Here is a 27,068-nt window from a genome sequence, read left to right on the forward strand (position 1 = left end):
TCAAACAATTTGGCCACCTTTATTTTTATGGAGGGCTTTTTGTTTCCCAACTATAATAATGCAATGCATGAATTGAAAAGACGTAACTGGGTTTAGGAGGTTGCCTATCAAAACTGAGTGCATACTCGTTGTATGAACATAACAACAGTCTTATTGTTTTTCCTTTCTAGCTTTCACACCATTCAGACACAGCCCTGTTTAATCCTATGGATCTCACTTTGAAGCAGAAACCACCATCCAGACGTGAAATACATTTGTCGGTCCAATGGCACCAGATTCTTCTTTGGTATCTAGACAGATTTATTTCCTCGATTTTCTGGGAAAAGGGGAGAGGGCGAGGAAAGGAGGGGTCATGTAACTGACAAAGAGAATGCCCATGCAGTGTAAGAGTTTGCCACCAAAGTAGCTAGGTGCGCGTATGATTGTTGTCTTCCTGATGAAACAGTGTTTACCCACCCAACCTTATACCTACATCACGCAAAGCAAAAAAGTGATGGATGACATGAACACTCCGAAAGGCATCGTCCGGAACACGCACCACACGCCTGACTTTTACTACCAGACTACCTAGTACACTGTACTTTTCCTCTCCACGGAAAAGTAGACTACGTTTATTATTATTATTTTTTTTGTCTTGCTCTTATTTTTCTTTTTTAATTTCACTGGCAAATGGCTACAGTCCTGAAAACCTTAAAGATAGATACTAAACTAGCGCAAGCTCAGCACGCAAGGAAGAATGAGTGTCTGCGGTTATCTTACTTTCATAAAGCGTATCCAGTTTAACAGGTGAGAAGTGTCAGACCAAGGTGAAATAAAGGTGTTTTATATGTAGCAGGTTGATTTGTTACTAACCCAAGCGCCTCTATATATATATCTCTCTCAAAGTCTGTCCTCCATCACACGTTTGAGACTTTCAAATGTCCTGTTGAGTTTTGATATTTTATTTCGTGCATCCAGTTCTGCCGTATTTCAAGGTATCTAAAAAGCTTAATCGAGTTTATCCTTAGAACTGTTCAAAATCTTTTTAAGTTAAAGCTTGAAGTCGTCCCGTTTTTTTTTTTTTTTTTTTGTTTGTTTTTTTGTTTTTGAGCTTTTCATCCTCGCTGAAAAAGAGAGAAACCACACAACACTTCTATCCCCACAATCTAACCTCCAGATTTCCATTTGTGTGTTGATGGCATTTGATCATTTATTCATGAAGTTTAAAGACTTCTAAATCCTAAAAGCGTAAGTTATCAGGAATCATACAAATAACATTTGAAAGATAAGTACCACATGCGTTATCCTTTCAGTTGAATACAAAGGCGACGTGGCCTCGCTACCGAAAACCATGAAAGTAAAATAAGGTGGAGAAAAAATTGGAGGAACGTGAAATATCTATATTCATTATTCTGTATATTAATCATAAGACATCGTCAAATACTAATCCATTGATCTATTACCCTAAAAAATATCTAAGACCCTGAACTGAACTATTAATCATACAAATTTTAAAAGACTGCGATTTGTTATACTACTCGTAACACAACTGTGACTTATTACTCTACTGATACATTTAAATCTTTACCTGTTATATTATCATGTTATATAATCATAAGACGTTGTCTAAGACCGTAACCCGTTATACTAATCCAGAAGTGAGGAACCTTATTTCCCTCTGAGGGCCATTTGAATATTTATAAGATCATTCACGGGTCATACAAAATTATCAATTGAAAAAAATAATTTCTGTCTTGGAAGGGCCAGACCAAATTATTTCGCGAGCCGGGCATTCCTACTATTGTACTAATCATATATCATTGTCTCCTGTCGTGATCTTTTATGTAAATCATAAGACATCGTCTTAGATCGTTATATTATTCTTTTCCTGGATTATGACTTCAATCTATGACACAGTCCTTTCAAAGTCATTAAAGTTCACAAACTGCGAATAGAGATAGAAGATACCACGTCATCAACAACTAGTTGAAAATACTTTTTTTCATCGAAATTTATTTTATCATAGAAAATGATGCAAAATGTTTCTACAGCCCTCTATTTAACAAGTCACTGGCTTGGGCAGATGGCAGTAGGAGCTGAGAGGGTCGCCCAGGCACGACGCTTACTGATGATATGGAAGATCACAGAGGAGACCGACATACCGGCCTTCGAAAATCGATAAATTCTTCCAGTAGTAGCGCTCGCAGACTCCGCCTACTTGCCTGCGCCTCAGCTCTGGAATGGCCCTGCCTGCAAGCGCTGCCTTCTGCCGATGACAGACGACTAAGTTTTGAGTCCAGGGAATCGATATGTTGGCTCCAAAATAGTTTTCTAAACCCCGCCTCCTCTCCACTTGGCACAAAACTGTTTTTTGTGAATCGGATAAAGAATGCGTCTGCAGCTTGTTGCTAAGACGTATGAGATGAGCTGTGTTCACCCCTGCTCTTGCTTCCCTAAAGCTTTTCTTTCTCTCTCCCTTATTCTACATGAAAAATATGAGGGTTTACTGCGGGATAATGTACGCTGAGGACACAACAACAAACGCTGTGACTATTATAATATTACTCGTGCGATGGAAATTTGCAAAAGTCGTGAACGTCAGAACAAGGTGTAAACACCTGAAAATTCTATGTTTATGGAGTTTTGAATGACTGACTTTACAAATAGCCGAAAAATGAAGAAAGAGAAAACTACAGATGAATGCTTTGTTTGAACTGGTCTGCCCTCTAAAGAAAGGTTGGGGAAACCGGTAAGGTCTTCTGTAAATATTTTGTAATCTTTAGTATCTAAGTGGGGAAAAATAAGAAAATAAGGTCTTTGAATTGTCTTAAACTGTTGCCTGCACCACGCATTTCTTAACACAACAGCCAACTGTCTCGTTTCTCTTTTCATCATGTTGTCGCTTAAAACGCCTTGATTAGGCATATATTGTTCAGAAAATTAATCATAATCAAAATTAAAAGATCCAGATCAAAGGTCGACAGTTCAAAGGTGCAGAAAAGACTGCAAGAAAAAAGCACACAAGCGAATAATGCGGAGAGAGGGAAAGAGTAAAAGCGGGAGAAAATTGGAAAATAATAGCTCCGTGATACCTGAGCCATTAGAATGACAATCACGAAAAATGATGACGTCCGCCATAAGGACACCACCAAATGAGAGCTGTCATCTTCTCTGATGATAAGCCAAGAAACCCAGCCAACAGTAAGGTGAATCTTCATTAACCTTTGATGATGCCGCCGGCCTAATGTCGATAAATTACAGTGCTGTATGACACGAAGTCATTCTGGCATAAAAAGCCTCTTCTTAACAGCACAAGAACGATTAACAACAGAAGACAGGCTACGCCCAAGGCCTCTGCTGGCTGTGGAATTGTCTTTGCTTTGTTTTTTAAGGTGTCTGTCATTAAAGGATATATATGAGAATTTTGCCGTAATAATGTTTAAGTGCACGGTCTTTGGCGCTCCCCTGGTAAAAAGATCTTTAGTAGTATTCTGTTTTCAGCATAAGAGTATCAATTTCGAATGTAAAAGGAGAAACTATGCAATACGGATTCAATCACTTCTATGAACTACTTTTGAAACATTTTTATAAAAAAGTTATTAGATTTTTCAAATGATAAATTAAGTGCTCTTTCTATTACTAACCCTAGATTTACAGCCGAGTAAAATTCGAGCATCATATAAGTGGCACAGTGGCACAAATGTTGACACTTATTTTTTGAGCCAAGCTGACGAAAATATATTCTTAATTCTCATGCACGTGCCCGACCCATCTCGTGACATCAACGACGTCTACACAGGCTCTAGTGAAGTGTGTTATATAGATGGCGATAGAGAACGCGACGATCACCAAGAGACCGTGTCTGTTTCCAGATGAAGGCAATCTGATCGACAGGACAGCACACTCCGGCATCATCTTACCTGGACAGGACTGGCACACCATCACCCACACCGGCGCCACTGCCAGCATCACGTTCCGCATCCGCGTCGTCTGCGACCGTCACTACTACAACACCACGTGCACCAAGCTCTGTCGCCCGGGCAACGACGACGTCCTCGGACACTTTACGTGCGACGCGCACGGAGACAAGGTCTGTCTGGATGGCTGGATGGGCAAGGAGTGCGAAACAGGTGAGTAGTGTGAAAACGCAGAGACGTTATACCATCGTTATCTGGAAAACGATACGTTCATATGAGTTTGCTTATGTGACGCGTTCATATGATAAGGCTCTTGTCACAGTCTGTGTGTGTGCGCGCGCGCTCTTTCCTCTCTGTTAGTATCTTTTTCTGAGGATTTCTCTGCGTCTGTGCCTTTTTCACTTTCGTTTCTTTGAAGATTTTAAATCGGAAATAACGCTGTGCATTCACGCGTATCTACATCACATCTAGAGACCTAAAATGTAGTATTACAGTTATTGTATTCTTCTTGTCTCCAGCCATATGTCGGCAGGGGTGCCATGCTGTCCACGGATCATGCCAGAGACCAGGTGAATGCAGGTGAGGAAGGAAAAAGCGACAACAATTCTCAGACTTTTTAATTTTACTTATAATTTGAAAAGATTCACTTTGTTGCTTCTTCTGCAAGCTCTAATAATGTGCTTTCGTAAGCCAGGTTTTACATTTTTGTAGGCACATGAGCAAGCAGAAAGTTATGGATTATAAAGCTCTCGCAAACGCGCGCGCGCGCACACACACACACGCACTCGAAATGTACAACAATCCGCTATATACTTCATATTAGTTTGAGTTGGTGTAGTATGACGTCATTCTCAGCTAGCATGGCGTCATTCTCAGCTAACATGACGCTATTGTTAAGCTAACAAGCTTTGAAGTAAATGTCTGTAAATAAGAAAGGATAATCTTTTTATATATAATTTCTAAGGCACATAAATCTCCATGGCAACCAAAGTCATAAATATATCACATTACCTTAAGATGTTTTAGACAAGTCTAATTGGACGCAGTCCGAGATATGAAACATGCATGCAATCAATCATCGCTCATTAATCTTCAAAACTGACCCTAAAATACTCACCTGTGAAGTATCACATGCGCAGGTGTGTGTACGGCTGGCAAGGAGAACTGTGCGACCAATGCATTCCGTACCCAGGATGCCAGCATGGTTCTTGTAATGGGTCACCATGGCAATGTGTCTGTGACCTGAACTGGGGAGACATCTTGTGCGACAAAGGTAAGAGAAGTATGCAGAAAAATGACTTCAAGTGCAAGGGTATTACAGTTTAACGTTATTATCGAAAGACGAAAATCCAGTAGTGTACTTTCTGCCATTTTCTTCCCTGACAGAAACAACCATCGATTTCTTCTTAAAACTCGTATTGCATTGTGCATAAGGCTACTGTGTGGGTTAGTCATGTGCCTTTATTTTTCTTTTATTTAATTAAAGTTTTTGCAAATAATAATAATTTGTCTATTTTTCAGACTTAAACTACTGTGGCCGCCACTTTCCATGCAAGAATGATGGCATCTGCCGAAACACCAAACCAGATGAATATGAATGCACGTGTCCTAAAGGTTTCACGGGAAAAAATTGTGAAATAGGTAATACTTTTAACGACCATGTTTAAGCCTTGCACCTACCGTAGCAACATCTGAAATACATTTCAAAGCTTTAAAAAAAAAAACCAGCCTAGATCAAGAAATTAATAACATCTATTAATGTTCCAATAAATGAAATAAAGATCCTCATGGAAGGCAGGCGGGGGAAAGTGAAAGATTTATTTCACGGCTAAGTAATGAGAATGACCAAATACATACGTTGTAAGAGAGTTGCGTTGGGCCGTTGCGTGGTCAGTAAAGATGGAAGAGGACTGCATTATCTAGAAGTCGTCATTCTTCGTCAGGAGTATACAATGTGATCATGCTTCCACAGCTGTACAGTTATCTTACTTCTTCAGAAGTTTACTATGATAGTGAAAAGGAATATGTGAGAGTGCAGGCATATACGTACATTTGCATTTCGGTTGAAGTGTGTGTCACTGACAGAGCCAAAGATAGAAAGCACACACCTTAATGAGCACAATTATGGTGGTCTATCTGGTGCCGTAAAACTCCAAAAATTTAACCGTTATGAATGTCATGACCTGTTTCAGCGGAGCATGCTTGCAGCAAGAACCCTTGTGCACACGGAGGAACCTGTGTGGACATTATAAACGGATTCGCCTGCAACTGCCCAACCGGCTGGACCGGAGAGACGTGCCTCATAAGTTAGTATATCCATGTGCTGTCTTTTTTTTGCTTCTCACATTAGCACTGCACTGAGGTATAATACAGCGACACGCTGTATTATAAACACACACATGCACACACCAAAATCTTCTCTCCAAAACACACTTTACACATTAAGATTCTCAGCCACTATTCGTGTGTACTTCATAATATCACTATCGGTATATTATTTCAATTTGTTATGTCAGGACCAAAATAAATAATATATTTCTTACCTCGGTAGCCTAGTGTTGTAGTTTTGTCACCTCAGTACCTTAATACTATATTTTACTCACGTCGTTTACATAGCTCTGCTTTCGTCTCTATCCCAACACTTATCGGGCTGTCTTGCGTCTAACCTTTCAACTCACGAGGACCAACTGTAAGACATGGTTTCGTCTCTCGTAATTTTTGCAGACATTGACGAATGCCAATCAAACCCTTGTCTGCATGGCGGGACGTGCGAGGACAGGGAGAACGGGTACGAATGCGTGTGTCCACCTGGCTGGCAAGGCCCCCATTGTCAGCTGGATGCGGACGAGTGCAGTGGCAGCCCCTGCGCCAACGCCTATGCCTGCCGCAACCTCATCGGTGACTACTTCTGCGAGTGTCAGCCCGGCTGGACCGGAAAAAAATGTGACATCAGTATGTATTTATGCTTTCATATCTGTGTGTGCGTGTCGATGTGTGTGTGTAAAGGATAAAGAGTGCGAGAGTCCGTGAGCATGCACGTGCATGAGTAAAAACAAAAATGCTTGTGCTTTAAAATGCCGCTCACTATCATCTTTCACTGTCTTTTATGACCTTAAACCTTTATGGGCAACTTTGTCTACGGAAAAGAGATACGAGCGCTGATGGAACTTCGAAGCGGACGCCATGTTTCTATTGTAGCAATGCCAGTCAAATGAGGAATCGTCTTCTCTAACCACTGACAATATCTTTATCTTTTTTAGACATTGACAATTGCAGAGGCGTCATCTGCCAGAACGGAGCAGTCTGTGTTGTGAGTAAAGGACATTCATGTTTTTCATAAATAAAAAGCATAGTATATTGTCATAATGTGAATGCATCTCACACACTATCAGATACCACTGTTGCATGTCAGCCTCCTATCCATAAAGACTGAAATTCAGACCGAGAGAAACAGAGAGAGTGGGAGACCAAAATAGTGGAATACGCACACGCTTGTGTGCGTGTGTGTGAGAGAGAGAGAGAGCTCATACACTTATATTACAAAAGAAGATTGAGGTCCGGTTAAAACCCGAAGCAGAATTAGTGGAGAGGTGTTTATAACTCCTATCTTAAAATACTTCAAACAGAAAGAAAAACTCTACGAATTAGCCCACAAACGCAAAATCCATATTCCACTTAAAGTCAGAATTTGAAAAATCCGCGATTTAACTATGATATGCTCAAGCATTTCAATACACAGCATGACAAGAGGTCTAAGTGATGTCCGATGGTTTGTTCAGGACCTGGTGAACGACTTCAACTGTGCGTGTCTTCCTGGATTCACGGGGGCACTTTGTGAGGTGGAGATAAATGAGTGTGCCAGCAACCCTTGTCAGCATGGAGCCACGTGTCACGACACCCAGGCTGCCTTCCAGTGCCAGTGTGCCCCTGGGTACACGGGTCTTCTGTGTCAGGTATCAGTCTTGCCCTTAGCGCAAAAGGAGTTTGAACTAAAAAACACTGCTTCCCTCCCTTTCCCTTAACCTTTAAGACAAGAGTAATTTTTTCGGGCAGATGACTCAGAGAGTCAAAACAGTATCTCCAAAAATATGAGTCAATAACATCATCTTTCCGAGTCCTTTCTAACCCTATGATATGATTGATGATGATGATGATGCATGATGATGATGATGATGATGATGATGATGATGATGATGATGATGATGATGATGATGATGATGATGATGATGATGATGATGATGATGATGATGATGATGATGATGATGATGATGATGATGATGATGATGATGATGATGATGATGATGATGATGAACAAGCCTGCATTCTGTACTTTCATTATCACACCAAATGGCATCTCACGACATTCATGTCTGTTTGCAGATCGATGTCGACCCGTGCAGTCCAAACCCATGCAAACAGGGCGCCAGCTGCTTCAATGTTCAAGGAGACTTTTTCTGCCACTGTCAGGATGGCTGGACGGGCAAAGATTGCTCCATCCCGCGTGAACAATGCACTGCCCAGTCGTGTGAAGGTCAGTTTGCCCTTCACACCTGATTTGATGTTGGCGGGATGTCGGATGACGATTTTCATAGGGAAATGCTCTCGGATTTCTTAACCTTAGCATTACCTTAGTTCGGGCAGCTTTCCATTCGTGCCCCATCAAATAAGAACTCAAAAAAAAAAAAAGTTTAGAAACAAAGATGTAGGCAGAAACGAGGGAAAGATGTACACCACGTCTTGGAGAAAAAAAACACCGCTGAAAGACATGGTGTTCGATCTAGACTATATGCATTGACAGACAGAAAGACTGTCTAACCTCGGAAGTGCCAACGAGGAGTTTTTTTCACGTTTTTTGCATCTTACAGATTTCGAAGTCACTCTCTGTCTCTCTCTTTCTGCGCACGCATACGTGAAAGAGGGAGAGAGATTGTGTGTGCGTGCATGCGTGTCTTGATTTCACTGACAGAACTGTGCTTCATGTCCAGACTACTTTTTTCCAGTCATTGACAGCTGTACAATTTCCATCCCATCGGAAAAACGATCCAACGACTCCGTCGACCGCTTCCGGCTCATCTCGTCGGGAGTGTGCGGCAAGAATGGCATCTGCATCAGCCAACCAAACGGGGGCTTTTCGTGTGCATGCGCTCCTGGATACGCAGGCACCTACTGTCATTTGAGTATGTGGCCACAGTCTAAAATGACTCATAATCTTTTTTCTCAAGCTATTGCAGTTTAGGACGTCTACAGTAGATGGCTAAAGGATACTTTTATGGCCCGTGACGCAATGATGCGCACGACATATACATTAATACTAGTCATAAAATGCAATTAACACTTTTATAAACGAAATATTTATTTTCCTGTCTTTCAGATATTGATGACTGTGCCAGCAACCCCTGTCAAAATCTGGGTACATGCATCGATGGAGTCAACTCGTACCAGTGCATCTGTCCCGAAGGATGGGAAGGCGCTCTCTGTAATATCAGTACGTTCGTTCTCCATCTGTCTGCCTGTATATCCACTCTCAGTCTTTCCGTTTTGTCTTTCTGTTTCTTACTCATCACTTATAATTGCCTATCTATGTCTTGTCACCCCCACTTTCATGTGATATGATTTTAAAAGATTTGTAAATGACTTTACAGCAAGATATTATGTGAATATATGTTAATATTCCTTTGTTTCATCATTAAGTCAACTTTGTTTATCCACCCTCTTGCGTTCTTGCACTCTGGTCCATAACCAAATCCTCAGCACTTCGAAGAATATTAGGCATCAAATAAATTTCATTAGCTTATTTATACCGAAGTCAAAATGGCAATAATTACTTCATGTTTTTTCATCTTTCCAGATAAAAATGACTGCGATCCCAATCCATGTCGGAATAATGGTCGTTGCATTGACATAACTGGAGAATTTCTGTGCCAGTGTGTCGCCGGATGGAAAGGAAAGACTTGTGCGCTGCGTGAGTGAAATATTCACCTATGTATAAGACCTTAACCAGACACATGTCGAACTCGTTTGTCAATACATACAAAGGGACTTTAGAGCACTTCGAATGTTCGATGATTCAGCGCTTTTCCCGGTTAAGAACGGTCTTAAACAAGGGGAAAGCATACAAGTATTCGCCAGTGCTGTCAACTTGCACTAACAGGAAATCAGAAACCAAGAAAAGACATAGCAATTTACAAATGTGCACAACACTGAGCAGCCACCACTCAGGCGGTAGAGGAAGCTAGAAAGATCGGAAAATAGTTTCATGGTCTGTTCGTAATGAAGGTGCTGGTGATGGTTGGTTTATCTTCCCTCTAGTCTCCTTTCACCCTTAAGTTAACAGGTAGAGGTAATAAAAAAAGCATCTCCCACATTTTAGAGGTAAATCACGAGAAATCGTAAAATTTAAACACGCTCCTGGTTCAGGTTGCATGAAAATTTATATCTCTTTCCGTCCATTAAAATGCCCGTATGACCCGTTTACTCTCTTTAAATTATGGGACTTTTTGTGTGAGGGAAGGGCGATAAAATTCTCATGCAACCCAGAACGAAGGCAAAGAACGGAAAGCAAGGCTCACCGACGTGCTAACAAATAAACGACCATGCAACAGATTTGCACTTTATAACCCAGGCAGTTGGGTAACAGAAAATGTTGCAGGTCTCCTTTCAAGACTTTTACAAGCAAATAATGTAAAGTTTTTTCTTCAAGGTAATGGCCACTGCGACAGAGAGACATGTCTTAACGGCGGCACCTGTGTCGATCTGGGAGACACCTACTCCTGCAGATGTCCTCATGGGTGGGAAGGAAACTCTTGTCAGTTCCGTAAGTTGTAGTTCTCTGTCCTTTTACACTATCAATGTGCAAAATATCCAGTGGTTCTGTAAGTGTATGTCATGCTTACATAGCCTTTTCATGCTGTTGTACATTCTGCACATGGTGAGATAAATAGATGCATGTACATGGTAAGAAGATGGCGGCTGAGAAAAGAAGGAGAGAGAGAGAGAAAAAGACGCAAGCATAAGATCTCACGTTTTGAATCTCCTGTCTGCTGTGTAGCGTCGGTCCATGCGTGCGACAGCAACCCTTGCGGCAATCAAGGTACCTGTGTCAATAGTGGAGACAGCTTCACTTGCCTATGCCAGGACGGCTTTGAGGGCGCTACCTGTGAAATAAACGTCAACGACTGCAACCCTCATCCATGGTGAGATTGTGTGACCAAGTGATTGCGAAACTGTAATTGTCTATGTGTGAAATGGCTAGCAAGGCACGGTAGCTTATCGAAGCACCTGTGTGCACAGGTGATGACCCTGTCGTATGCAGTATTTAATGACTGTCTAAAATATCTATAATTTATCTTCTTTACGTAGTTTGATCTTATAGTTTGAAGACTCACCCTCTCTCTCTTTCTGTGTGAACTGGTGCTGCTGAATCAGCCTACAATGGTCGTAGGTTATTTGTATTACATGATACACGAAAGGACAATTCACCAGATTTGTTCAAGGTTTTCTCTCTCCTATAGCTACAACGGAGGCACCTGTCGTGATGGCATTAACTGGTATATATGTCAGTGTGCACCTGGTTTTTCTGGTCCGGACTGCCGGGTCAGTGAGTATTTATTTTATGTTATTTATTTTCTCTTTTCTTCGTCTGCTCAATGGTGTTCTACAAGTCACTTCTTTATGCTTGGTGGTCTATTAAAGGCTAATAAAGTAGAGTTATATCTGAGACTTACACTTTGTTTCTTAGAGCTGATTTGGAACGAAGTACATGCAACTTCATAGACTAGACTATTTTCATCCGCATGGCGGAAAAAGTGCCGGCATTTTACCTCACCTAGCGATGCTCTATTCCTAGACATAAATGAGTGCGCGTCCAGTCCTTGTACCTACGGCAGCACGTGCATTGATGAGATCGCCAAGTTCCGCTGTATCTGCCCCCCTGGTCGCACTGGTGACCGCTGTCAGTCAGGTATGTGAAATTGACGTAAATGCATGCAAGGGTACATGCAGATTCAAAACTTTTCTCCAGGTGTGTCTTTTAAAAAAATTTTTTATAGAACTTTGCTAAAGGAAAAAAATCTGAGAAGAATGATAATACAAATCAGGTGTTCCAAAAAATAGAAAACAAGTAATAAAAACATACCATAAGCTTAAATGTCGTACGATTTCTCCTCTATCCAGTTCTTTCCTGTTTAGAATAGCTGTTATGAGGGAAAATCTGAATAAGAGAAATAATTTATTTACAGTAATTGGTCAGACGCCTTCGCCAAAGTCATGTGAACACAACAGGCGAATTTTTCCTGATGGTATGACGTGGGAGCACGAGTGTAATTCGTGCACATGCGACAATGGCAAAGTGCGTTGTACAAAGGTAAACTTTTTCCTCCTCTTTGCCCACGTACGTGTGTTTGTGTTTTACAGGTCCCCATTGTTTGTGTGTCTGTGTGTGTGAAAGAGATGCACGCTAGACAAAGATACAGGTAGAACTGTTCCCTGTGACTTAGATCTCTCTGGTTTGAGAAAACTCTTCCCCTATCGAGAAACTAAACAGCAGGAGTGGGTACCTGATTTCTCAGGTAAAGGTAGCTGCTGAAGGATGAGTCCCATCTTCCACATGATGTGTATTAGATACAGTGGGCCACGTATGTCCACAGCCCATGCGGTCAGTTAGCGCCTATGCAATTTTTTACCTTTTAGATGTCCTACCTTGTTGCAAACATTTTGTGATGTTTTCTGTAATTAAAGTTGTCAAGAAAGTAAGAAATGTTATTATCAATTGTTTTGCTTTGTTATCCGCCCTGTGCAGATCTGGTGCGGACCTCGCAATTGTCTGACGCATCCGAATCTGACCGAGTCGGCCATGGAGTGTGCCCTTGACCATACGTGCGTTGTTCAGACCCAGAAGATGTGCTTGACACCGCCCTGCCTACCCTGGGGCTTATGCGTGCCTACGGTCAGCGTCGTCAGCGACGCCACCCCGCCGGGAGCAGATCCCAGCTGCGTACCCAACGCGGCACATCTGACAACCACCTGCGCAAGAATGCAGCTAGTATTCGACATGTCGAAGATGCCAATGGTAAGTACAGTTGCACCATAAGACTTGAAGTGAGATGCAGAAATTTCGTAAGTTAGATCGTTACGTCAGGGGCGCGACACTCGATTGTAGGGGTACCTAAAATTCGCCTCGATCTGCTGCATTATAGCCTGTTACTTCAACTTACTTGTGTTTTAATGATATATATATATTTTTAGCGTTATTTTGCGTTCGCTAAAATCGTACAAAATGAATGTGAGCATACACAGAAATGAAAGATTTGGGATCAGAATAAAGGACGGAATAAAAGATGAAAAGAAAAATAGCGTCTTCTATTCGCTAAACCCATATAATGGAATGAGGGCTGTGGATTGCAGGGTTCCCAGGGACAGGGATGGTGCCAAGTAAGGACCTTATAAGGACCTTATAAGGACCTTTCGTGCATTCGTAAGGACCTAAGTGACAGTCATCAATGCTTAAGTTTTTCTCTTGTATGGTCGGAAAGATGTATTATTTATGAATCTGTGGTCTTCTCTATGTTCTCAAATACATGTATTTCTAGTAATAAATAATCAAAGAGTTAATTTTGATGCCTGTCTGCCATATTTAGATTAGATAACTTAAAAAGTGTCCTTAGCGCGCTGATAACATACACCGTTAATGTTCCAAGTTTTCTAGAATCTAAGTAATAATAATTGCAAAACCTGAAAGCCTTTCGTTTGGTGTAATACAAAAGTCAGTTCATGTCTCTCTCTCGCACACACACTCTAACGGGAAGAGAGAGAGAGAAATAGAGCTATGCACAGTAGTACTAGAAGATCAAGGTTCAAGAAAGAGTAAGTTTCTTTTGAAAAAAGAGTGTTTTTTGCGAATACGGAAGGGCAACTAGTGTTGTACAGATGTGTAGACCAAACATGCGGCGAAAAATCGTCGGTATTTTGCGCCAAAGTCGACTCCGAAAATAAATTTGTGGTAAATTTTTATCGATATAAGGACATTTTAAGGGTCACAGAGAAAATGTAAGGACCTGTGTGAGAATTTGTAAGGACCGCATGGCAAATATAAGGACTTATAAGGCCTTACGGCGAAAATTCAATATGTAAGGACTTGTAAGGACATTGTAAGGACCTGGGAACCCTGGGATTGTACTAAGAAACTCCTCTCATGGACCAAGCGAACATTTTTTTTTCTCAGCCAGAAACTGCATAATTAACAGTATATGTTTACTGTTTACGGTCTTTGCTAAAATCCTCCTGGCGGGGAAAGAGAGAGAGGCAAAAGATATACAGTTAGTGTTCGAAAACTTTTTTGACAGTTATATTTTCATGGAGTTTCAAGACTTGCTCTCAGCAAAACATACCTTAACAATGGTCGTCTGTTCCATAACTAGTTAAGCCTGCTTGTGTCGAAGGTTATCCATTTATCAAACTTTCCCGCCAGAGAGTACTTGTGAAGAACGAGCAATCCAATCGAATCTGTAGGGCGCCGTGTTGACGCTAAATGATCCACGAGAGATAATCGGCAAATTACTCGAAGGCTGGAGAAACAGTAGAAACCCTTTGATGTGATTGAAAGAAAAAAAGAATGCTATTCCTAACCCAAATACATCAGCGTCAGCCCCATGATTGATGTGCTTAGGAGGGGATCAGAACAAACTAAGCAACTGAAATCTTCCCCATTTCAGATTAAGCCAAGGAAGGTTTGAAGCGAGCACTTCCTCTATTCTACCTTAACTCATTCATAAACTTGTCATAGTTTCTCCATCTCATTTTCTTTTCATCTTACTTCTGTTTTTTTTTTTTTTCTTAATTTGTTTTTCCACTGTATGTTGAAAGCAAATGGGGTAGAATTAATTAAAGTTGGAAATAGGGTTTTGGCATCTGCATTAACTATAACGCTTCCCCCCCCCCCTAAATATGTACACTAAGCACTAGAAAGAATTTTGTAGCGACAGACATGGACACACAGTCAGAAGAAGTTTGCCTGGCATTAGTTTGTACCTTTATTACCCTTACATCTAATTCCAGGTATTTTTACTGATGTTAAAAAATTACCTCAAAATAATAATAGTAATCAATAAAAATGCAAAATTTGTAAAGCGAATACTCACACTCCCTAAGGAATATATGCTAGCTTAGCACTTAAGAACAAGAACGAAACATGGACAGAATACGAGGGACAGGAAGACAAACAACATATGAACTATAAAAGAATAAACATCTGTACTAATGAAGAATAAACTAAAGTACAGAAAACACAAAGATGAACCAAATAACAAGAACAAGAGCTGAGGGTAACATGATATTGCGAAAGGAAGGGCGTGAAAAAGGACTAGCATTATGGGAAAGGTTGTTAGGAGTAATGTTTGTGGATCGAAGAAGTGCGTTTTCAGTTCACGTTTAAAGGATTCAATAGTGTGTAGGTGGTGGATAAGGAAAGGGAGAGAGTTCCATTGTTCCGCTGCACAATAACTAAGTAGTCTGTGACCATCTGTTGTTTTGGTGACAGGAAGAGTAGACGATCATCAGACGAGGAGTTGTCTAGCTGGGACGTAATGGAAGAGCATTTCAGTGAAATAATCAGGGCAGGTGCCAGCAAAAAAATTAAAATACAGCATGGACAGTTTTTCACTGGATGGGTATAGACAGCTCAGAAAATGAAGTAGAGGGGTGGCATTGTCTCATATCCTAGCTCTAAGCTCCAGACTTTCTTTTTCCTATTTCACTAATCTATATTATCTGTTTTTCAAACAGGGTATGTCAGTTGAGGGGATCTGCAAGTCTCTTAGACAGCTGCCTGCTCTAAAGCGAATTGTACAGCGCCACACATTGTACATACTTTGTGCCATGAAGGAAAAGCAATATGATGCTATTGAAATTACCATAGTAAGTCGGTCATCCAGTGGCAGTGGCCTCCAGATAATTATAATCACTACAATAACTTAAATTTTGCTTTAATGACTATTTCCAACCTGTATCATTGTAATCTACATGGTTTTGTAATAGCTGTAATCTTTATTTCAGATTTTTTTCCTGTTTCAGTGAAACAGGTGAACATAACTGTAATACAGAATACAAGTATGCATATATGTATCATCTGCACATTGTAATGAGATAGTAGTGTACTTCACTCTAACACATGAGTGTCTTCACAGTCTACTGATACAGGAGGTTCAGATGGCCGGGTGGATCCTGTGCTGCAAGCAGCAGTTGACCGTGTGGCCACCATGGTCAGCCATAAGCAGACTAACAGCTCTGCACTGTCATCTGTGATTGAGATTCGTGTTGAGACATCCTTGGCCAGTGCCGCTGCGCCAGGTATTTGTTAAAACTTGATAGGCACTCAATAAAGTAAACATTTAGCTGGGTGTTAGATAAGTGGAGACCGGAAAAAAATAAGTCTGTAAGATAATAAACACAAACCAGATAAAATGAGATTATTTGTTCTAAATTATTTGTGGATTTTAGGTTGTGTAAGCAAGGATCAGCAGCCTTCTTTACTATGAGTTGTGCATAGTGATCCAAGAATCATTAAGCAGGAACTTTTCCAATCTGTAAACTTTACTAAGGTTAAGAAGCTCTCAGAGACCAGTCCATGAAGCTTAACTTACTGCCAAAAATAGTTTCATCACCAAGAAGATTTGGATCCACTATATGTAACTCATGTCATTACAAGCTTTTCTTATATATTTATTATCTTCTTTTTTAAAATTTTCTGAAGCATACAAAGACATGCGCCCTCTGTTTCTCTCCAGTATTTGAGTCCTAATTTTTTTTCTTTTTGCATATTAAGGTCAAGGTTATGTCATCCCAGTTGTGTGCTCAATGATGGGTGCCATGGGCATTCTCAGCATCATTTTGTTGGTGCTGTGGCACAACAAACGGCAAAGCACTCACCGGAAGCATCTTCAGCAGCTCTTCTATAGCGACCAGAAGACCAACAATGAAAATGAGGAAAATCTTCGCCGTTACCGAAACCCTTTGTTTGACACAACTGACAAGGGAGGTGGCACTTCCAAAAATGTGCCAACTCAAGAACTGCGGGACATTGACTTAGAGAAATATGAGAAGAGTCCGAGACGTCAGCTTTCTCGGACTGATTCCCCCTCTGCTGATTTTAATGACTACAGGGAGAATACTCCACCCATCAAAACAAACCTAAAGAAGAACATTAACGTTCAGCTTGATGTTCAGTTGTCTCGAGTCCTTGCATCAGAGAGAGACATGATCGTGTAGCATATAATTTTCATCTAAAGACACCAAGAAACTGAATGTAATGACAGTTCAAGTCATATTCTTTGCTTGAAAACTGACTTCTTTCAAGGTATATAACTAAAACTGGTGCAAAAGAACAAATTTTCTGAGGACAAATATTTTAAAAATACTCTGAAAATGCCAGATTTGTTGAGAAAGCTGCTGGAAAGTTGTCTGATCAATGCAAGGACATGTTATCAGTATTAATGTGTGCAGAATCTTTCTGTCTGCTAGCAGTGGCGACTACATGAGATTGATCTCTGATTTACGAAGTAGTGAACTTCAAATATTTCATATCATCCATGTAAATATTCTGTGAAATGTGCATTGACAAAAGTTCTTGTGCAATTTCATGATCATTTTATTTCTACAGTTCCATTGTCTGAAGATTTACTGCTTATAAAACTGATGGCAGAACCTACTATCTACTACAAGTTTCATTCATTTGTTAATCAGCAACTAGTATTCTGTTGTGATGTATTCGGTCAAGGGCTGGCATTTGTGTTTAACTCACCCAAGGATTGACTAGAAAGTCTGTTACACAGGCTTTGCTTCATGCACACTTCAGCCATGAATGTGCATGTGCTAAATTTCTAGTCTTGTTGCTACGTTCGATGTCTGCATAGCTCTGGTGTGCAGCATTAAATGGCTGATGAACATTAGGTCAGATGTCGTATATTTTCTTATGGCACTTAGGAAACATATTTATCATCTGCTGGTGTATGGCTTATGACATGAACACTGAAGTGCTTCAAGAGCTGCTCTTACATAGTTCACCTTTTTTTTAATACGCATATCTGTCAGTGAAGGCAATGCTTCATTCTACATGTGCTTTGCATGAAGTTAATCGAACATTGATATGAAGGATGATTAAATGGATCATTGTCAGTCTGAAGTATCGGTGGCTTCTCCGTGATTGAAAGCGTCAGCAATTTTGTTTGGATTTTGTACATAAACTTCTTACACATATAAATCTTGATTCATCATAAGATGCTGCTTATGTTCATTTTATATGTAGATATTCTGTGAACGGATTGTAATTTCTTAGTGTCAGATGTTAGGCTGTGTGCACCTGCTTGTGTGAAAATTATGATTCATGATAATGTATGGTGACAAGAAAAATGTTTGGTGCAGTCTCATAGAAGTGAAATTAACCAGTCATTTGAAAAGCGCTGTCACTTCTCATTAAATATCTCTTCACAAAAATCCTGGTTTTATCAGAAAGTAAAAACAATTTTCTTTTGCCTTTTCCTGGATGGGAAGGGTGTTGGTAGCTCTAGGGCACACGTTATGTCTGCAATGAAATACTAATTCTCTCAGTTTGTACAGTTTTAGAATTATTCACAAATCAAATAATGCTCAAAAAAATAGTGGGAAAACTATATCAAACTCTATGCTAGATATTTTGCGATAAATCATGAGCCACAAAAAAAAAAATTGAACAGTTCTTTTTTTTAACTGAACATGAAAATTTCAAGATGTTTCCATTTTTCTATTAATAATTAAAACAAAGGCCAAAATCATTCATCATAAGATGTGCATACCATAAGTTTCTTTTCTTTTCATGTACACAAACTCCATGATCATCTATGTGCATGATGTACATAAAAAAATTAAATTGCCGTATAAGAAGAGGTGAAACAAACCCCATAAATATGAGGCTTCGAAAGATCACTTACACTTTGTTCATAACTTTGCTCCAAAAACTCCTGGAGGAGAACTTGGTTATTGCTTTTGGTAATTCTTGTACATGATGCACATCTTGAATCTGTATTATAACTCATTATTTATTTCAAAGCATACATTCAGTGCATTTGTATGCTTTTGTCTTTGTATATATCTGGTATTTAATAGCAGTCTCTTGCTTTGTGATGTTTTGATATATATCTTTACATTAATGAGATTTAGCAATACTTTTCAGACGATACCGATAGTTCATAAAAGTACATTGTATTACAATTCTTCCACATTTTATAAATCTTAATTCCTAATGAATTAATTCTTAAAAAGAACTCTTTAATTCTTCCATTTGTATTACACTCCATACTCTGCACACATGCACATATGTGTGCACACACACTCTTACAAACAGATATGATGTACATATTGATATAGCAGATTATTCACTACATAGTTCTAAATTTTTTGTTACTGTGCATTGTAAACAGTCTTTTTTGTTCTTGATAAGCTGGGAAATGTTGGGAAAAAATATTGTAGTCTCTGGAAGTTGAATTCGAATTTTTACTTATTATCTGCCAAGTATACTTACAAAATGTGTTTGTGCTCCCTCAGTCATTGGCTGAATACATATGCCCAGAATACTGTTCTATACTACGTGCAATTTAATTACAAATTAACCTTTGAGCTATTTTGATATTTACATGACCCTGTGACCAAAACTAAAAATTTAACAATAATTTTGCCAATATTTAGGGAATAAAGATCCTAAGAATTCATTTAACACGAGGCTTTGCAAACACACATTAAATGATAATGGCTAATATAATATACACTGAAAAGTTAATGGCTATGTTGCAACCTGTAAGTTTATAATAGCAAAATTATTGCTAGTAACAAAATCCTTGACTTGTAACCATGGCATATTCATGCACTAGTTGGGCAAAATTAATTACAAGTTAAAACTATAATTTTGATTTTTATTTATTCTGGTTTTAATTCTAATTATAAATAATACTACTATTATTTGTATGAAGTCCATCTGAATATATAGTGGCCTTTGGACTAAATGTAAAGGCAGCAGCCCATTGTGTACCTTTAAGCTATACATGATGCGATTTGTCTTCTTTTTCATTGTGCTTGAGATGGTGGTATGCTGCAATGATAAACAGACCCAATGCACCACACACAAGAGAAATTCTGCAGTCTTTATTTTATATTACATTTTACAGATCTCAGTAATCTCCAGTGAATAATCTTACTTACGAACTTGATACTTCTTTTAGCATTTGGGAACAAGGCAAAATAAATTTGCAAATTGTCCCAGAAACCCAATTAATTCATCCTATACAAATGTGTTCACGTCTGAATTTTAAAATGGCAGCAGATTTTACAAATTTAAGTCAATAAACTCAACATCTGTTCTTATTTGATTACAGAATGTGATGCTGCAACAATAGATGCTGATGTTGTGTACTGTAATTATTTTTGCTTGCGGTTTTCCCATTTATTCTGCCATTGGTACTGTTTCAGCACCATTTGTGAATGCTGGTAACCCATAAAAATCTGTCAGACTACTACGTCTAAAAGTAACAACCACAAGCACTGGGCATTGAGTCACATTTCATTATTTCTGTCAGCCAAATTGTTTTTTTTTTTTTAATATAATGATGCTTTCGTGAGCTGAGGTGCAGAAGATACTGAATTAAAGTACTGCTGCTGTTTGCAATACATTTAAAAGTCTTTGAGAATTTATTTTTCATTATTATAGAAAAAGTGAAAAAAGCAACTAGATTTGAATGTGTATATAATTAGTGCTTGGAAATGTACAAAGTTTGATAATAAGAATTAGAAACAGACAAGAAGTAAGAGTAGTGTGTGTGTGTGCATATGTGCGCATGCATGCATGTTGTTTGTGTCTGTGTGCATAAAAAATTTAGAGATAAGGAAAACAAATGAAGAACCCAAAAGTGACAGTGACATTGCTTACACCATAAATAACGTCACTGCTATTACTAATGCCAAATTTTGTTCCACTGTTTAGTGAAACTTAGTCCATCTTTCTCAACAACCAGTCAAGCCAGCAACAGTTAACTACCAGAACCCGTTTTCTTTACCATTCCCAGATATGTCCTTTCTCTTGTCTATTATCGTGTTTATCCAATTTCTCTTTAAGCACAATGAACCTCTCTTTCACGTTACAAGGCTCTATCATCATCACCAATTCATTCAGTACAATCCCCTTTCTTTAAACATAAAAATTTATTAATGAATTTTGATTCATATGTCTTTTTTGTGTTTTTGTAAAGTACTTTGAAATAACCTTTAAAGTGGGGTAAAGTATATATCAAGCTTATGATGATTATTTTTTACATTTGAAAAATAGTTTATTTTCTGTAGCAGTAAATGTCAAATGAAAATCAAAGAGAGTACATAAGGTGAAGAAATAAATGATGACTAAGTGCAAATCCTTAAAAAGAGGTACTGTCCAAGGTAGCTAAAAGCTACAGTCAGTACTGTTTCTTGGACTCCAATGTCTTTGCAAATTACTGAAAAAGTGAAAACAATCCATTATGACAAATGTTTGAACAAATAATTCACTAATGGGCAAGAGGATGAACGAGATAAAAAAGGAACTGAACATTTATTTCACACAGATGGTTTGTATAGAAAAATTTAAGCACCCACAGATCTTACTAAAATATTAAAGACAAAAGGGAAATGCATAAATATAAATAAAGTGATGATAAGTAAATATAAAAAAATAATAATGAATAGCACAACTGATTTCAACTAATATTTAAATATCTGTTCATTCACCAGAGAAAATAAAATAAATGAACAGCAACAAACTGCAACTACCCCCCACAAAAAAAAAAACCAAAAACAAAACAAAACATCCAAGCAGAACAATGAATAATGATGTTACCATGTAAAGCCTGGACATTGGAGAAAAATACAAATAGTCTAGTGAGTATAACTCCAATTGTGCTGTAAGTCTGGCCCCAGATGAGAGCAGGGATCACAAGGAGACGACCCATGCTGGACACTATCACAGCCTGAATCACATCTTTTGGTCTGTACATAAACAGAGGTAACATGAATTGTTAGGATAAAATAACACATGCAAATATCAGAACTTGTAAATGATATGGAAGATAAAGGCATGAACTTGAGTAAGATACTTTTCATTGAAATGTGTTACCATGCTGGGAATTAACACACTACAGCAAATAAAACTTATTTTACATGTATTTTTGAATCTAAGTTTTCCTATAACTGCTGATACCCCAGATGGTTCATGCTAACATCTGCAGTTTTCCTTCTAACACAACATTACAGAATAGTCATAGGTGTGTATGTGAGAATAAATTTGAATTCTTGATTGGTTGATTAACTTGATCATGTATTGTTTAAATGAAGTGGATGTATTCTAAAATCTGGAATTTGCCTACAAATGCCATAAACTGTTCATAAATCATTAAAAAAAAAGAAATGTCCAAATAATCAGCAAGCAAGGTGAAAAAGGAAATGAGAAACATGATAATATTAATCATTGTTTTTCTGTTATACCACATCAAAGATACTATAGTGTAAGACATAGACTATTACTCACTTAAATGTCTTGATGTTTCCAAAGACCATCCAATATCTAGCAGCAAGCAATGCCAATGTAATGACAACAAATATAAATGACTCTGAAAAATACACAATACACTTTACATTAATAGGAAACCTATTTTTTTTAAATTACACAAAATTTATAAACAAATATGTGTTTACATGCTTGTTTTATTCAGCACTATCACACTGCACACATACACACAATAATTCATTTCAATATAGCAACATTATATTACATCAGCCAAATAAACAAATAAAATCTCACCTGCTGCTGACAACAAGTAGTCTTTATAAAAAGCAAGTTCTAATGCATAATAAAAAACATGGTCTGGTTGCAAGCCTGGAGATGATACATCTGCCTTTCTCTGCACTAGTTTTGTCAGAGCATCACAAAGCCAAAGCACTAGCAAAAATCTCCAGTACCCCTAATGAAAAGAAATCAACAGTGCCAAAATCAATGAACAGTTACTTTATCATTAATGACACATATAATGATAATACTTTGAAATATGTCTATTTTATGAGGGAAAGAAAACTTTGCATTTTAATAACATTTTCTTTCAATTTCATGGCATGTTACTTAATACAAATGAATACTTTTACAAGAATGCTTTATTAAGATGTAATAGAGTTGAGCACAGTGCCAATCACAGTGCCAGTACTTTATAAATAAGCAAAATTAATTCTCTGCAAGACTGGCACACTATCATGGGCCAGTTCATGCACAATTTTATCAAATCATCATCATATGCTGCTTACCTTAATCTTAGAGTTCACAAGCACATGTCGATAAGCTGTCTGTTGCAGCAAGAGAATGTCCAAGAAAATAATAACTTCATCATATTCAATGTACTTATCTGCAACCTGTTTGCAGTAACTCTGAAACAATAAAACTCTTTATAACTTTTATTGTTTTATAAAAACATTTTTATAATTATATTTTATTGCACCAAAAATAATTCATTGACTATGAGAACTTTTGGTGGCACCGAACTATTAAAACAAGATATGACAAAGTTAACAGAAAAAAATACAAAGTATTTGGAGGGAAAGGGTCTTGTTTATCTTTGATGTTTTACCCAAAGTTAGCAACAAAGGCCATATTATGGTAAGCTACTCAGTCCTGTAAGTATGTGTCATATCCACAAGGCGAGAAAAAGAGAAAATGTACATTGTGAGATAGTAAGAAAAATAAATAATAAGTCAGTCAGTTGTCCCTTGACTGATACCTATTGGGTAAATGGATACACGCAGCTGTCACGACTCTCCTGTTTTGGGCAATAGTGAGAAGGTCCTACACAGGAAGACCTGTCCAGTAAATAACGTCAGAATCTCTTAAATGATCAGTGAACATCTGAAATTTTGGAAATGCAGCTTACACAGTGTGCTATTTTAATTATGCCTTTCTTGAAGTCTCGGTAGAGTTCTTTGACTGGCTGACCACAGTGGCACACATTCATAGCCTGCTTTCTCGCCATCATTCATTTCTTTGTTGAAATCTGTTCCTTTTGTTAATCCGTTGGTTTATTTTTGGGTTCAGAATAATGCCATTGACATAGAAATACGCGATTCTGGAACAGCGCACAAAGTAGATAAAACATTCAACAACCCATTTACAATTTACCTAAATTTTATTTAAATTATACGTTCAATTTAAGGCAAATCAACACAAAAATAGTAAACAACCCATCTCGGGTATAGAGATGTTTTCATCTTTACAATCATCTTTCTCTTCGGCTTTTCTTTAATATGTTTCTACGGAAATAATATATCGATAACTAAACAGACTATATGGTTGGTACTGAATGATGCAGCAAATATTTTAAGACTTTACTATAGAAAAACTCTTCCCAATCGCAGCACACCAATAACTTCATTCGCTTCGTGCCTTGCGAATACAGCCACACAACTAAAGGAAAAGCACTTGGAATATTTCAAGGGAAAGCATTCAGTTACACTCATCACGGGACATAACTCCCAATATAAATGTCAGCTGCTTTCGAGCCTAAGCACATGGTTTCTTGAAAGCTTTCTGCAACATTATATGTGTTTATAAAATGGATTCAAAAGAACTTAAAACTGCTAAGGACGACAAGAAGTCTCGTGAATATTTTAAAGACCTTATCGACAGGGAAGAATACCTCTTAAAGAAACGCTTGCCACCGCGTCTTCCAACACGAAAAAACGATGTATATGTCTCAAGGAAGACAAATTTTGAAGCGCAGCTAAATCGCTGCCAGAAAATCCTGGACGTGGGAAATGAAGTTTACATTCATGGACTGGGTTCAGCCATTAATCGCGCCATAAACTTAGCTCTTCAACTGAAGGAAAGAGGCGTTGGAAGTGTTGAAACTTCAGTTCATACCTCCACGGTGGAGTTGGTAGACGATCTTGAGCCTGAAAACGATTGTTTGGAACCAGAGGTACTTCGAAGACATTCTTCTGCTGTACACATACGCGTGTACAGACCAGAGGTTTCAGAGTCGACGCTTTCATAAAAGTATTGTTAGCATTTGTCAACAAATGTAAACACAGCAGCAGATGTCAACAAAATGAAAACTAGAAATGCTTTAAATGTGACTTGTTGACCGATTAGTTTGGGGCAAATTATGGAATGATTGTAAGAAATGTAAATTCAGTGATAAAAATGAAAACAATGGAAAAATGAATTACTGGAAGTTAGGTTTCATTTGTGAAGTGCACCTACCTCAAATTTCTGTGCAGTAGAAAATGTGTGAAAATGCAGTGAAAATGAGGATCCTTATTTCTTACTTACACTGTGCATTTGTTATTCTCAACATTATCCTGGACATTCTGTTGATTCATTCTTGCACTAGATTGAAAACAAAATCATTTACATTGAAATTATCATCAGCTTTACACATTTCTGCAGTTTTTATTAACCTAAATGTAACCGATGTATGTTGGAAGGACTGAAAGAGAGCACTTAAGTTCATTTGTATACATAAAATGTTGTCTTCTACTGCATTTGACTGGTTGCATCTTGTATACTTTGTCATGTACGGGCAACAAACTCTGCTGATGTAGGTCGGCAGATAATCTTCAAACCTGGTATCTAAGGTGTTGTAGTAATTTGGTTATCTAGGAAAGTCAACCTTGTGCACCTAACAGTTAATTTTATTATTGTATCTTTGGGGGAAGAGGACGGCCGAGTGGTTAGAGCGCTGGCGTCCGAACCGAGAGCGCGCTGGTTCAATTCCCGATAAGCGCAGCAAACTTCCCCCAGTCGACCCAGCTGAAGGTAATGGGTACCTGACTCCATAGAGGGTCGGGGAAGGTAAGGCAGCGAGGGAGAGGAGATGGGCACCACCCTCATGTAAAAAGCTGGCCCCGAGAAAAGTGGGGTCTCTAACACCTCACTCCCCAAAACGACCTTTAAAGGTTATGGGACGACCTTTACCTTTATCTTTGATACAATTGTGTGATTATTATTGATGGTGGGGAAAGGCACTAACAATTACATCATTATCACTGTAATTGCAATGTACATTGCAGAATGCATTTTCTCTTGTACCTTTTTTAAGAACAGTTCCAGTTGCAACATGAAACTGTGCCTTCAAAAAGATATCAGATGTTTGCTGCAAAAACAAAAAAAAAAAACCTTTTGATTTTAGATCGGTTTTTTTTTTTTTTTTATCTTTTCTTGTAATTATATTTCTTATGCTAATCAAGTGAATAAAATTCTTGCTTTCGCCACCTTTGACTTCTTTTTATTATTATGTAGTCATTTTCTCACCTTTAATTTTAAGCTAAATATTTAGCTTCTAGAGACAGTGCCCCAGGACAACCATCCCTCCAGTTTTCATGATTTATATTTTGGAAAACTTTCACTCATTACTTTGTAATTTAATATAAATGAATTGGAGGATTGAGAAAGAACCAGTCGGCAAAATAAACTTGTCTACATTAATATTATTAACATATCTTTATTATGAATTCTAAATTATGATTTATATAATAATTTTTCTAAAATATCAAGCAGAAAAGAGAGGAAAAAATAAATCCTGCCATAAACATACTTTCAGTTATTGCACAATTTATGGCGCCAATTTCTTTCCAAGTCTTTCAGTTATATTAAAGAAGAAAATAAGGTCTGATTTCCTAGATGCTAGGCCATTTAATTTAATTGTACGAAGCTCAAAAACAGATTGTTTCATACAGTTGTAAATATGCTTGAAAAAGTCAAAGGGACATGTATAACTTTCGTTGTTGGGTTTTTGTGTTCTGTACAGTGCAACCTTACTTTTAGCATTGCGACTGATATTTTAATCATGTACATAAACTAGGTTTGTGGATATTGGATATTTTAACTCGAAGGCAGCAGATAGTTTTTGTAAATGGTCGTCTTTGTAATGTTATTGCTAGTGCTAGATCTCCACAGGCTATCACCCATCTTGAATATCATAGGGAGTTTTATACCATCATCAAAATGTATATATACTCGTAGGCAACATCTAAGACTTTTTTTCTGTCGAAATGGAGCAACCAGAACCTCACTAGCTCTCCATCTAGCAAAGCACTATAGTGGCATCATTGCCGTGTGAAACTACGGGGCTAAAAATGTATTACCCC

General features: G+C 38.2%; 2 protein-coding genes and 1 long non-coding RNA gene across 5 annotated transcripts in view; 1 reads left to right on the plus strand and 2 right to left on the minus strand.

Annotated features, from left to right (window-relative positions):
- The window catches only part of LOC112569990 (protein jagged-1b-like), a 60,252-nt gene extending 39,668 nt beyond the window's left edge, over positions 1-20,584 (plus strand). Inside the window, exons 3-23 of the mRNA XM_025248133.1 lie at positions 3,852-4,109; positions 4,415-4,475; positions 5,036-5,169; positions 5,418-5,537; positions 6,089-6,202; positions 6,621-6,848; positions 7,157-7,206; positions 7,676-7,849; positions 8,277-8,427; positions 8,897-9,073; positions 9,268-9,381; positions 9,745-9,858; positions 10,597-10,710; positions 10,945-11,089; positions 11,408-11,493; positions 11,743-11,856; positions 12,134-12,258; positions 12,694-12,963; positions 15,675-15,806; positions 16,076-16,238; positions 16,714-20,584. Of these exons, the coding sequence (XP_025103918.1) occupies positions 3,852-4,109; positions 4,415-4,475; positions 5,036-5,169; positions 5,418-5,537; positions 6,089-6,202; positions 6,621-6,848; positions 7,157-7,206; positions 7,676-7,849; positions 8,277-8,427; positions 8,897-9,073; positions 9,268-9,381; positions 9,745-9,858; positions 10,597-10,710; positions 10,945-11,089; positions 11,408-11,493; positions 11,743-11,856; positions 12,134-12,258; positions 12,694-12,963; positions 15,675-15,806; positions 16,076-16,238; positions 16,714-17,156 (3,287 nt within the window). The 3' untranslated portion in view covers positions 17,157-20,584. The remainder of the gene's footprint in view (positions 1-3,851; positions 4,110-4,414; positions 4,476-5,035; positions 5,170-5,417; positions 5,538-6,088; positions 6,203-6,620; positions 6,849-7,156; positions 7,207-7,675; positions 7,850-8,276; positions 8,428-8,896; positions 9,074-9,267; positions 9,382-9,744; positions 9,859-10,596; positions 10,711-10,944; positions 11,090-11,407; positions 11,494-11,742; positions 11,857-12,133; positions 12,259-12,693; positions 12,964-15,674; positions 15,807-16,075; positions 16,239-16,713) is intronic.
- LOC112569993 lies at positions 6,688-15,663 on the minus strand. Its single transcript, XR_003100566.1, has 3 exons — positions 14,282-15,663; positions 10,918-11,050; positions 6,688-6,822 (listed from the first exon to the last, which is right to left on the minus strand). It is a non-coding gene; the product is annotated as an uncharacterized LOC112569993 (long non-coding RNA).
- On the minus strand, positions 20,497-24,753 carry LOC112569991 (protein ARV1-like). 3 transcript variants are annotated; one of them, XM_025248135.1, is made up of 7 exons: positions 24,617-24,753; positions 23,855-24,046; positions 23,235-23,354; positions 22,741-22,900; positions 22,468-22,549; positions 21,781-21,929; positions 20,497-21,400 (listed from the first exon to the last, which is right to left on the minus strand). In XM_025248135.1, the coding sequence occupies exons 2-7, from the start codon at positions 23,954-23,956 to the stop codon at positions 21,309-21,311; spliced, it is 705 nt and encodes a 234-aa protein (XP_025103920.1). In that variant the 5' UTR covers positions 23,957-24,046; positions 24,617-24,753; the 3' UTR covers positions 20,497-21,308. The 3 variants fall into 3 exon arrangements, with proteins under 3 accessions (XP_025103920.1, XP_025103919.1, XP_025103921.1); XM_025248134.1 differs by lacking the exon at positions 24,617-24,753 and adding an exon at positions 24,310-24,432; XM_025248136.1 differs by lacking the exon at positions 24,617-24,753 and adding an exon at positions 24,341-24,429.
- Between the last annotated feature and the right edge of the window lie 2,315 nt (positions 24,754-27,068).

The sequence above is a fragment of the Pomacea canaliculata genome, linkage group LG8 (assembly GCF_003073045.1).
Source record: "Pomacea canaliculata isolate SZHN2017 linkage group LG8, ASM307304v1, whole genome shotgun sequence".
Taxonomy (NCBI): Eukaryota; Metazoa; Mollusca; class Gastropoda; order Architaenioglossa; family Ampullariidae; genus Pomacea; species Pomacea canaliculata.

Excerpts from the sequence above, each read along its gene's own strand:
- LOC112569991 (XM_025248135.1), bottom strand. The coding sequence starts at position 23,956 with ATGATGGCGAGAAAGCAGGCTATGAATGTGTGCCACTGTGGTCAGCCA. Across the intron at positions 22,901-23,234 it reads TTGTGAACTCTAAGATTAAG|GGGTACTGGAGATTTTTGCT; the intron begins GTAAGCAGCATA and ends TCTTTTCATTAG. Across the intron at positions 22,550-22,740 it reads CTACTTGTTGTCAGCAGCAG|AGTCATTTATATTTGTTGTC; the intron begins GTGAGATTTTAT and ends TGTATTTTTCAG.